Raw genomic sequence first — 12,554 nt, forward strand, 5'->3', positions numbered from 1 at the left:
GCCAAAAAAATTCCGTGTAGTCCTTTTCCGCCAGAAAAAGACTATCTTTTGCGCCAAATACAAATAAGGAAAATTAAATATAAAAAGATAAAATCTAAAGTAGAACGATCATAAAATTTAAAAAAAATAGTTCGAAAATGAATAAATTAAATATAAGAAACATAAAAAAGAAGCAAACAGTTTCCAGCTCAACCATAATCGCGAGAAAAGTTCCATGAAATCTGATATTGGATTCATTACCAACAAAAATGAGGACTTTGTCTTTGTTATAATTCCGAGAGTGGCATGATAATATAGGGATGTGAAACGGATTTGAAATTTCTCTGTAGTGATATAGAAATTTCTGCTGAAGGCACTTTCAAATGTTGCCCTAAATTCTTTGCTCAGTTGTGCAGTTTCCACGAATATAAGAATGGACATTATATCTCACTGGTATTTTTGAAAACTGGTGATTGTTATCGGCAAATGTGCACCAACTTGAATAACTGCTGTCAACGTTTTGACCTGAATCTATGTATTCAAACCATACATTAATCAATGTTTGTATTCATAGACACTCTTCGCAAAATACATCAACAACTTCTGTGAAGCTGAGAAGTACTAGCGCACCAGCCGTTCATACGAGAAAAGAAGCTGAGAAGGAAGCTTTCCTCATTGAGAAATACAACCCGAAGGTCTATATTTACTTATAATTGCCAAAGAGATAAACAACCAATTATAAAGAGCTTTGGATGAAATGGTTAATCATTAAGAATGTGCCAACGATGTACAGTCTCGTCTTTTGTTTGTGTAGCTAGTGAAGTAGTTGAGTATTGTAACAGATTTTTTACTGCACGATTCCGTCTGTCTTCGTGTCCGGAAAACTAATGTTTGTGTATATCATTTATTACACCTAACTTTGTTGAAATGAATTTCGGACCACCCGAATTAAGGTAACACTTTGTGGTTTCCATTGTTTGAATTTTTGAAACTTCATAATACAACTTATTACTTATAAATCGTATTTTATTGTTTTACTAAAAGACTCAATTACCAGTGAGCGAAGATTCATGTTACTCTAGAGTTTAGGACTTTCATTTAAGCATTTGATCAGGCTCCCCGGTAAAGTACTCAAGTCAGCCCAATCCCAAACCGACATCAGGTTAATGAGACCAGACCTTTTTTCCGATCATACCTCCTGCAAACGTTTTTGTTAAGAGTTATTACATAAAATTGGATTTCAGTGATCCGTCCGTGCGAAGCCCGAAACTAAAGATAACTACACCAAGGACGACGTTAAAAGCAGTTGATACTGTCTCAGAACTTATATGTACATAGTATCATTTCATAGGCTGATCCGAGGTGAGGACCGCTCTCTAATTGCTAAAAAATGATTGAAAATGATTATATAGGAAAATAGGAAATAACTAGCGCCGGTCCCCTCTGAGGTTAGTCAGTGCCCCCTCTTCGGAATTTCATCCGTGATCCGCCACTGTGTCTCTTTGCAAATCTTGCTTTAATTGAATTAAAAAATATTTTACGCAACGCTAATTTGTTTGGAAAAAAAAGTCCCATCATTACATATCATAACTTGAAAAATCCGAAAAAAACTAGGTCCAATATTTATGTACGGAAAAGGTGATTGTCTTCTGTAATAATGATAATCTTCAAGGACACGGTAAAAGTAATTGGTCACTCCTAAATTTCTATTACTTTCAATGCAATTTTACTAGGATACTTTTTTTTTCAAAATATACTTCGCTTGAAACTGATATTGGTGACTTGTTTGCCATTAAAAAGAAAACTGTTGAAATTAAACTTGTAGTTTGACGAGGTTCTGCAGTATAATTTAGAAGTGTCAGAGAATTTAGTACAGAAAAAAATTAGGTGCTATACATTTAGATGGAAACAGCGTACGTTTGTAACGTCGTCAATTTTCTTGGTAAGTAACGTCAATTTTCAGTTAGAAAATATTATTTTTCAAAATAGACAATAAAAATTAGAGACTTTATTATTATTTCTAAAAATTAATGAAAAATATTTGTGATTTTACATATAAACAAAGTGGAAATTTACAGGTGGCACGTCTCTGTAATTTAAGGAGTCGTTTGCGAAGTTTCTTTCTACCTTTTGGGTTGAGCTTATATTCACAATATCAATGGCGGCGCCAAATTCGATCTTGATGGACTCATCATAGTAAAAATAGTATAGACTAGGAAAACACGTTCGAATTTTCAACATGACGTCAAATATTCATAAATGCAAAGTTGTTTTCCTTGTTGACACATATTGTCCTGATGATTTCATGTTGCCAGTACGTTACAGCAAGGCAATTTCATTGTCTGTATTGAAGATTTTGACAGACTTTGGTTCACGCCACAGACACGAAAAAAACACCAAAGTTGCTTTCTTCAGGTGGGGCTACAAGTTCTTCAACTCCCAAGTTCATAAGCTGAAAGTAGAGAAATATAGCTTCAGAGAATTTAAACTTCGTCATTTTGAAGAATTTGATAGAGAGATGCAAACGAAGATAAACAACAACACGACACACAAAAATTGTAAAGGAGATAGCTTGTCAAAAACATCAGTTAGCGAGTGTTTGACAAGAAGTCTTACTGAACTTTCACATGATTTTGAATGGGAAACCCCTGATATATTCTCACCTGTGAAGAAGAAAAAGAATAAACATAAATATGAAAAGACTTATGATATTGCAAAGGGAAATTATGTATTCTTGTTTGCTCCATGCCCAAAGTCAGCAATAGAATTGAAACAATTTGCAAAGAAAAGAGTTTTAGATCATACAGTATTTCTTGATTCCATTATGCCAACATCTCTAAATTCAATATTTTGTGATCGCCTATGCTTGAGATTGTGTTGGATTGATACAGATTCTATTAAGGTAAAACTATATTTCATAACTCAGGGAAAAAGATACATGTACATATATACTGGGGTACCCGCATTCCGTTGGTCAACATATAATGTAATATTCTTCTGATCAAGTTGCCGATTTGACCAGATGACGCTAATATTATTTATAAAAATAAAATTTGGACATTCTACTTTCCACTTCTGTAAATTATGTTAAGTGCATGTCTTCATTTAATTATTACACCAGTGACTGAAAATCAAATGTCGATCATCCACCATTATTGTTGTCGTACTCCAAATCCGTTCATTTTCGGTTCAGAGATTAAACAAGTATTGGGAATTTGTCAAATCCTCAGAAAATGTTCATTTTTTGTTAATCTGGCCTTCCATAATTAATTCGTATGACACATGACATATTTTGGTCATGTGATTGTTGTTTGGGAAGCTTTGCAAATGGCAGATGATAAATCAATATTGATTGATTAGTTTTATGCGTATTTTCTACATTTCTAAAAGGGATTAAATAATATGGCATACCGAGGTTTTGGGAAAGTTGGAAATACTCTATGTTGAGCTTAAAACTTGAAAATTACTTGGAATACCGACAATCTGATCTTTGTTGTTGTTTTCATGAAACAGGCCGTGTTCAGTGTCGGCAGCCTTTGACCTCTGACCCAAGCATGTGCAATCAGTTCCGTACAAAAAGAGATATTAATAATACATCGGAACATAGGTATACATCGGAAGGAAGGTACAGCAGTATACTGACACCCAAAGGCATCCATTGATGTATTGCTGGTTTGATTTTAATAAATCACTGTATTTAAACAGAGATATTTAAAGTATTAATGGTTCTGATCTAAAGATATGAAAAAAATTTAAAAAAAAAGTATCTAAAAAAATATAATATAGTCATTTAAAAACAGAAATCTCTGTTTAATTCTTTTTTGTTGACAACCTACAAATGTATGTTAATATGAACTTCATGATCTTGTATAATGGTGTCTTATTGGTCAGTTGGTAGTCACTGCTTCTGTGCCAAGCATGTGATATTAAGAAGATAAAGTGACAACTGATTGGCTCCTAATCCAAATCAAGATGATATGAGTAGAGTGACAGTCCTATGTAAAAATGTACTTGCAGGCTGTTGCTTCTGTAAACAAGTACTTTAAAAATCCAGCTCATCCAGTGTTCTCCATAAGATTTACAGATTGCATTCTAGTAACTCTTGAATTTCAATACAGCATCTTGCATCTAAAAATAGTATTGGATGCTATGGGAAGTTCTTTTCGGATAGCATCCTGGTAAAAAATATACATAATGTAGCATCAGGGCAATGTGATGCTATATGGTGCTTGGGAGATCATGTAGCCTACAAGTGTAGTACAAAGCAGGGTTAAATTTATGAATTTTTGTACAGGAATGCATGACCTGTCTGCCAGATAGATCATTGTATATATTGGAAAATTGATTTACATATTAGTTTTTCCATTAAAAAAAATTATGGTTTTAGGCTGTCTCTTTTACCCATTCATTACTTATACACATATCTACATACATGTACATGAAATAATTGGTACATTAATTTTCAAAGTGAGATATCTCATTGTAGAAAAATGTTGACCTTCCAAGTTTAAAATTGGTGGAGACAGCCCTAGAAAAAATCAATGGAAAGGTGATTCCAATAGATGCAGTCATTCATCATGGCAAGCATCATCTATCTGTTCTGTCTAACATTGAAGGCATTGAGGATGAGAATAAACTCACTGCAGAGAATAGTTCAAATAACTGCAAACAACTGTCCAGTGCATTGATACCATTCACTTCTCTATTTGACTACTATGTAAACATTGATGAAAATGTCCCAATTCACACAACAACAGAAGACTTTCAGAGCATTTTAAGATATAATGGTTAGTAAGATACATGTATATTGATTGTTCAATTTCAAAAACTTCTCTTGACAAGCAGATTTATGACAGTACTTATTTGTATGTCCTGCTAATGTAAGTATCATACCTGTAAAGTCATTCAATGTTGTTTGTTTATCAGTTTGTTTTGCCAAATATTTTTCTCTTATTTCATAAACATGAACCAATATCTTATTGACAATAACAACAAAAGAACTCAAAAGTAAGTAGTAATATTAGCAGAGAATAGTACATGTGTATTCATAAAAGTTTTTTTTAAGTAGTTAGCATTCACTTTTGTGACAAGGATATTCCTATTATAGCCTTGTGAAATTTCAATGTTTACCTTTTCTCACCCACAGGTGAAATAAAACCTGCAACATTTATGACATCTCAAAATTTAATGTTTTATGATAGCTCCCTGTGAATGCAGAGGGATAGCTTCAGACAGGTGCTCTAAATTTGCATTATTGTCTCAATATTTAATTTTGAAAATGGAAAAAAAGAAACAGAGCCTAGTTATTAGAGAATATGAAATCTTATCCTTGGGTGTCTGGTTTTGTCTCTCAGCAGTGTTTGATTATTAATATCTCTGCAACATGAATATTTTATGTTTAGAATAAATTTCTTATTTTACATTAGTAAGTTTTGTTTATGTGTATATTTAGGGAAAAGCGTATGCACCCTTGAAATGGAGAAAACACAGAATGTAAAGCAAAGGTTTGTGTATAAATCTATTTTGAGTAACACTGAATGGCCATTTTGGCTAAAGCACTGTTAAAGTCTAGATTGTTTCCCCATTAACTCTATTTAAAATGATTTCCCTACCTACTTATGTTATTTTTTTCTTGCTGATAGCAGGAAACAAGACTTTTATTTTTTGGCGTAAGTCCTGAACTGCTCTAGGGATTTTGATGAAATTTCATAGGAAGGTTGAGCATTATAAAGGAATGTTATTACTGTTGGAAGACTTGTAATGGAAATAATTGAACTTGGGTTAATTAGACGGCATTTGAGGCAGGACGTATTCTCATAGTATGCTTGTTCACAGTATTTCTACCATAGTTTACTGACAGTTCTTCAGTTCATTTTTAATGGATGATTCCACTGTGTTCTATTTTTTTTGTCTTTTAGCTACAAAGCCAACATTTTAAACACAGTAGAACTTGACAAGGGAATTACAATAGGTCTAACAGTAGGCTTTCCACATGAAGGAGGAAACTTGACTATCCTTACATCAGATTCAAGTTCAGCTGAAAGGCCACAAACATTGGATGTTTATGGTGTCGTCAGTCAGTCAACAAGTCATCTAGACAGCCGGAAGACATTTGTATGCGTGGCTAAAACAAACAACCATAAAAGGCCTCTTATCTATCAGAATTTGATGTTACACTTACATCATGAAAGGTTGGATCTGGTATGACATACTATGTTAGTGGATAAAAGAATCATGAAAGTACCACTAATGATTGATGTATGATGAAGATAATTACCATATGCTATGGTATTTCATTTTATGAACTCTTATTTTTTTTATGATTTGAATATGAGTCTCATTAAAGTGGTAGTTCATCTAAAGTATTAATCCACCATTTTTGACCGAACAAATCAACAACATAAAGTCTGTCATATTCAGCATGTTTAAATTATACTAAGGATCAAACTTGTACATCATGGAAACAGGTTTGATCATACAATCAGAGCAATATTGTTCAGCATTATAGATGTTATCTTAGTTTAATAATCTTTCATTATTGAGCATTTTTTTCTACCTTCAGGTTTTATCAACAAAAAAACAATCAAAGTTCTACCTAATGCGACCTTTGACCTCAACTTCTTCAACATTAATGCTAGTATCAGTAGAAGCTATACTTGATTTAGAGAGACAGAAGCTGATAAAGGATAATGAAAGGTTCTCGACAGAAGATGTGAAGTCTGTAGAAAATGTTGATTATGGCAGCTGGGGAAATCTAGTGTCCAAACTTTGTGACAGTGAAAAACTGAAGTATAAGAAAGAACAAAGAATAGGTGCCTTAAATAAATACATATTTTAGTATCAATTGAAACTAATAATTTATCAAGCTTGATGATTTTCATAAATAATATAAAAATCAATGTATTTGCAGTAAGCTGGTTGATCCAAAGTCCCAAAGTATGTTGGTTGTTGTCTCTTAGACATACTCAGCATATCCATTCTTGTTATATTTAGAGAATTTTTATTACATAGATATTACTGTCCTGTAAGTGCAGGCCCACCAGCATATTTACCAGCCTGGGCTTTGGACTACTGGTTAAGTTTGAAGACTCAGTTAAACCTGGTAGAAAGTTTTTGTGGTATGGGCCTGCTTTTTAGCCCACCTTGCCAAAGGCCATGTGAGCTATTGCCATCACTTGGCGTCCATCGTCGTCGTTAACAATTATACAAAACTCTTCTACTCTGAAACTACTGGACTAACTAGAACCAAACTTGGTATGAATGTTCCTTGGGTTATCCTGCATAGAACTGATGTGGTGATTTTTGATTCATCAAAAAACATGGCAGCCATTATTAAAAATAGAACATAGGAGTCAGACAGTAGTTTTTCACATATATTTCCAAAACCGTTAGATTTATCCAAATTCTTTCAATATCTGAAATGATCCATATTATTAGGACTACAAAAATCGTCAGACTCCTTGTAAGAGTTATTGCCCTTGAAAGGGGAAAAATGACTTTTTTTTAATAGTTTCCAGTCTATATCTTGAAAACTATGATAGATTAAAAAAAACTTTCAATTGTTGAAAAGATCTTGTGGTAAGTCCTACCAAAGACTTCTTGAGTCAAAATGGTTGGACGACTTCTTGTTTACTTTATTGCCTTTGAAAGGCAAAATTCAATAAGGTGAGTAATTCAGGCTTCTGGGACCTTCTTTTTTAAATAAACATTTTTATTTGAGTGTTCCTCATCTTAAAGAAATACACTATAAAAATAAAAATGTTCACTGTAAATGCAAGAATAATTTTCTGTACCCATTAACAGTTGAAAACCCTCTTTAATGAATTTTAGATGAGAAGAAGAGTTCATCAGGAGGTACATTTAATGCCAGATCTATAGACAAAACCCACTTACCTGGTTGCCAAGCTCCATTCATCAGTCTTATTGACAAACTCAATGAAAGGTATAACATAGGTTTTAATTACCTTTTACATGTATGTGCAGTTAAAATGAGTACAATTAAATGGTTAAGTGTTTTCTTGTTTTCTAAGAGCACAATTAAAAAAAAACCAATTTTGTCACCTGCTTTTTTGCAAAAGGAGAGGACTGTAGAATTTAGCTTTCCTTTTGTCCTTCTGAAATTTTGTTTCCTGTGCCTTATTTTTTTACCATCTTGGATTTTAGTGAAATAGGTGTAGGCTTTAGACTCTTATTAAGTGAAAGATCAAGGTTACACATAATTTATGTAATAGAAATTTAGTACCGAGAAAGTACTGTTATTTGTGGATTCCAATTCGTGGATTAGGGAAGAAACACAAGTTTGTGGATTCTTGAATTCGTGGTCTTGAAGTTTTCAGTATACACAACAATGGAAATCTCCTTTTCATTGAGAACCAAATTTCGTGGTTTGGCCTATCCACGAAAACCACGAAAATTGGTACCCCACGTACAATAATATTTTTACCTATCCACAAAAACCATGAAAATTGGTACTCCACGAACAATAATATTTTCACAGTATATCGCTCTTGTATTAACTGCTTTTCACTATGGTTCTTAAATTTCGGAAGTTTGCTCGGCAGTTTGTTTTTGTTTTTAGTCAGAAGTTTTCTCCCCTATTGCTTTATACTTGTATTTTAGATAGCCAATTTCAAATTATGTATACGACACTTTTGTGGCTACTTGGGTATTTATGTTTGTTTCCCCCTATACCAACTTGTTATTGTTTAAGCCCATTGATGGTGTTCAAGGTTTTAAGTTTTCTCACCTGTGCAGCTTGCACTCTGTCTTGCTGTCTTTCTGTCCATCCCTCTGTCTGGCAAAAGCAGTTTTCTACACTTTTTCAGTAGGGATGCCATATGTTGGAATTCCATTTCAATTTAGAGTTTCATCAAATTTCCTGTTTTGACCATATGAACTTTAGGTAGAGGAGCAGGGTATATCCTTAAGTGACCTTTGTTCAAAGTTTTTCTAGTTACATGATTATGCTTCATTTATTTTAGTTTAAAGTACTAGATTTTGCATGTGAAGACTTTATGACTAAGATTTTTAAATGTTGTAAAGTATACATATAAACATGCATTACAAATGAAGAGTGTATTCTATTCTTGTCAAATGATTTTCAGCCTGTACCTAACTAGATTGCCACACAATACTCTCAGAATGCTTGTTTCTTTTTTTTAAATATGTAATTGACACCAGGCAATGCAAATATTAAAGAATTTTTCAACTCTTTCCCTAATATTTACCCTTGTTATTCTAATTTAACATTCTTTGTAATGTGGAATTTCATTAGCCGGCATTTACTGACTCCACATACTTATAACCAGTAAGGTTGATTAGTGTGTCAGATCCATAATTGCTTTATTGATACCTCCAAACTTTTGAATACAATGCTGTTATTTCCTAATTCAACATCAGATATTTTTTTTTGGTCCTGCCGCAATACTGAAAGGGACATAAATACTGGTGTCCAGGAGTGCATTTGTCCATCACACATGATGGATGCAACTCCTCAGAAACAGCCGAACAGGTTTTGTTCAAATTTGTACATTGTTATTCACCATATGTAGTTGATCTGTTATTTTGATTCTACAAATTTTACAGGCATTATTGAGCTTTTGTAATTAGACATACGGCTATGCATAGCAATCTTGTTAATATAGCTTTTAAGTTGTAAACTATAAACTAAAAAAACCATATTTTATCTCCGTTGTAGACAAGATATTAGAAACATTGAATAGAAGAAATTTTTTTTCAGGATTTCCCAACTAGAATTTTTATCAGATACTGAGGTGAGGACACTTAAACAATTACAGAAGATGTATCATGTACAGAGTAGACCTCCACAACTTATTGATCATACTCCTCAAAGTCAAGGCTTACAAGAGTTTCAGGAAAATGGTTTGTAAAACAGTACTCTTGATTGAAGGATAAAAACTTATTTTGTTCTCCTATTTGCCATTTCTTAATTATCTTGAAAAAGGTGGAAAGGAATCAAGAAAGAAATTTCAAGTTACATAGTACAGTATAATGAGAACAAAACTGTTAATTTGATTTATACCATTCATATACGACTAAATATATCAATGTGACAAAATTATTGGAGTCAGTTTTGGAATGCGTCAGTTATTATCCAAAAATGATAACAGCTTCTTTGAATAGGGTTTGTAAGTCTTGTTCTAGTTTCATTTTCTCTTCCAGAATTTCCAATGTAGAACGTATCGAAATCTGAAGACTGATCTGTATTTAATTGTTTACTTCCGGAAAATTGAAACGCTGAATCACAATGCAAAATCTTCTATTTTATGCTTTTCTTAACATTTTTATCCTGTAGAACTAGATATTTTTTCATTTTTTATCAGTATTTTTACACAAAAAGTATTTTGCTTTTAAATATTGAATCCAATGATATGTTATGATGAATCTCCATGCATTTGAATGGTAGACAAGGACACATTCTCATGAAAGCATGCAGCCACATGTCGAGACTTACATACCCTATTACAAAAGATATACCGCATGGTTGATTTCTTATGCTTTTCTGTTAACAAATAAATATTAATATAAAAAATTTAGTAAACAAGCTAATAGTTTTTATTATATCATGATATCAGTTTTGGTCTATCGTCAATTTCTCATAAAATTGTACTTGTAAAATTTGATGTCAATGTCAGTCTTCTGAACTGTTACAAATCTAATTTCTCTTTAAGATACCACTATTGTTGAAGATTCTAAGGATGATACAAGAAAAGATTCTGTCCAATCAAGAGGTAGAATGATTGTTACTAGAAGTAAGCAGGCAGTTAAAGAGAAAGTAGAAGAGCCAACTAAACCGACAGATGGAGAACCTGCTAAACCCAAACCAAGTATTGATGTCATACATAATGTTGGTAAGAATGAATGTGGAAGTATTCTTTAGAGGAACAATTTTATTTGAGAGTTTCTCCATTCTTGGGCAGTAATTGGTAAAGACAGGTGCCATGGTCCAGAGGCCCATTGAAATTGCAGGATGTTAAAAAATGGCCAATTAAAATCTTGAATATACTTGTAAAAAATACTGAAAATAGCCCATTGGAAAAAATTCTTTACCTTAGTCTGTTGGCTTAAAGGCTGTTTCTCTGTTTAAAAAGCCCCTGTAATACTAAACATTTTGGTTATTACTTGTAGATATTGGGAAGATTCATTTACCTCTACTTTAACATCCCTACCATTACATATCACCATGATAAATATATTTTGTTCATGAAATAATTAATGGGAAAGCAAGGTAATCATTTTGTGTATATAGGCTGGTCATGTATGCCAATGATTTCAAAAGAACTATATGTACTTAAAGCTGCTTTAACTGTCATTTTTGTAATTTTTTTTTGGTTTCTGTTGAAATATGCCTTAACTTTGAATTGAATTATTTCCACCAAATTGTACTTTTCCTGTATAATTTCATTTGATATCAACAAACAAAATACATTAAATACATGTAAAGGTGTTTATACATGTATTGTCTAGCAAGACAAAAAGTCGACCTGGATAAAATTTGTATGAGTTAACTTTTGGAGAACTTAATCCACACATGTGCTATAGGAATTGATTAAAAAAAAATAAGTGAAAGTGACGGCAAGGAACCCTGTTTCTTTGTCGGACTCAAGCCGTAAAAGAAAAAAGTTCTGATTTAACACAAGGGTCCTTTTGTAATTTACTTATAGTGATATAATACAGCACAAATGTGGTCAGTAATTGTCATTATTTATTTGAAAACTAATCAAGAATTAGATGAAATGAAATGAAAACAAGACATGTGCTTACCTGTGTATTCATTATTGCTGTTTTTAACCTACGTGAAAGTACTTTTAACCTAGGTGAATGTCCTGTCGACAATCTTTGGAAGTAATGGCAAAAAATAATTAGAGCTATCAATCTTCTTTGATTAAAAAACATTGTTTTCATTATATTCTGTAGTTATTATCGACATTTATTGCTTCAATTGCAATACTACAAATGTAGTTCATTGTATCAAAACTGAACAAATAAAGGATAATAAACTTGGGTCTCTGTGAACTATTTCATTCCTAATACTACATGTACATGTACTACATCTATTACTTCCTATATAATGTTCCTTAAATCTGTCTGTACTCAGCAAAACATTGATGAAAATGGTAAAAATATAATCTGACTGTCTTGTTTTATGACCATGGTAATGTATTATCACTTTTTACCACTAAAGGCCACAATTTGCTTATTAAATTTTGTGATCTTTAATTTTCACATCCATTCATATGGTCCACTGGAGGTAACTGTGAAATATCTGGTCTTAATTTCTGCAATATTCCCTGGACTTAGCTAATATAGCGAAAAATTAGAATCTTGCGAAAAATTTTTGCTACTTGGTTTTAGGATTGCTATTTTTAGATATATACCATACAATTTCAGACTTTAAAGATGAGAATGAGTTAAAGACTTATTTACATGAGATGTATGAGAAGACAGTACTGAAAGAGACTGGTTCCTTGTATTCTTCAATACAACCCCTTGTTACTATAGCTTTACATTACATGAGGGAATCAGGGAAAGACAACCCACAAGTATGATACATT

The 12,554-nt window shown here is 32.5% G+C and overlaps 1 protein-coding gene across 1 annotated transcript in view; it reads left to right on the forward strand.

Moving 5' to 3' along the window:
• The first annotated feature begins 2,111 nt into the window (after positions 1-2,111).
• The window catches only part of LOC148622181 (treslin-like), a 30,754-nt gene continuing 20,311 nt past the window's right edge, over positions 2,112-12,554 (forward strand). The window contains exons 1-9 of the mRNA XM_088571805.1: positions 2,112-2,881; positions 4,466-4,766; positions 5,432-5,483; positions 5,898-6,180; positions 6,542-6,791; positions 7,810-7,921; positions 9,719-9,861; positions 10,671-10,850; positions 12,391-12,542. Of these exons, the coding sequence (XP_088427931.1) occupies positions 2,219-2,881; positions 4,466-4,766; positions 5,432-5,483; positions 5,898-6,180; positions 6,542-6,791; positions 7,810-7,921; positions 9,719-9,861; positions 10,671-10,850; positions 12,391-12,542 (2,136 nt within the window). The 5' untranslated portion in view covers positions 2,112-2,218. The remainder of the gene's footprint in view (positions 2,882-4,465; positions 4,767-5,431; positions 5,484-5,897; positions 6,181-6,541; positions 6,792-7,809; positions 7,922-9,718; positions 9,862-10,670; positions 10,851-12,390; positions 12,543-12,554) is intronic.

This window comes from Perna viridis, chromosome 3 (genome assembly GCF_037379345.1).
Source record: "Perna viridis isolate PV_CMFRI_1.1 ecotype Kerala chromosome 3, ASM3737934v1, whole genome shotgun sequence".
NCBI classification, from domain to species: domain Eukaryota; kingdom Metazoa; phylum Mollusca; class Bivalvia; order Mytilida; family Mytilidae; genus Perna; species Perna viridis.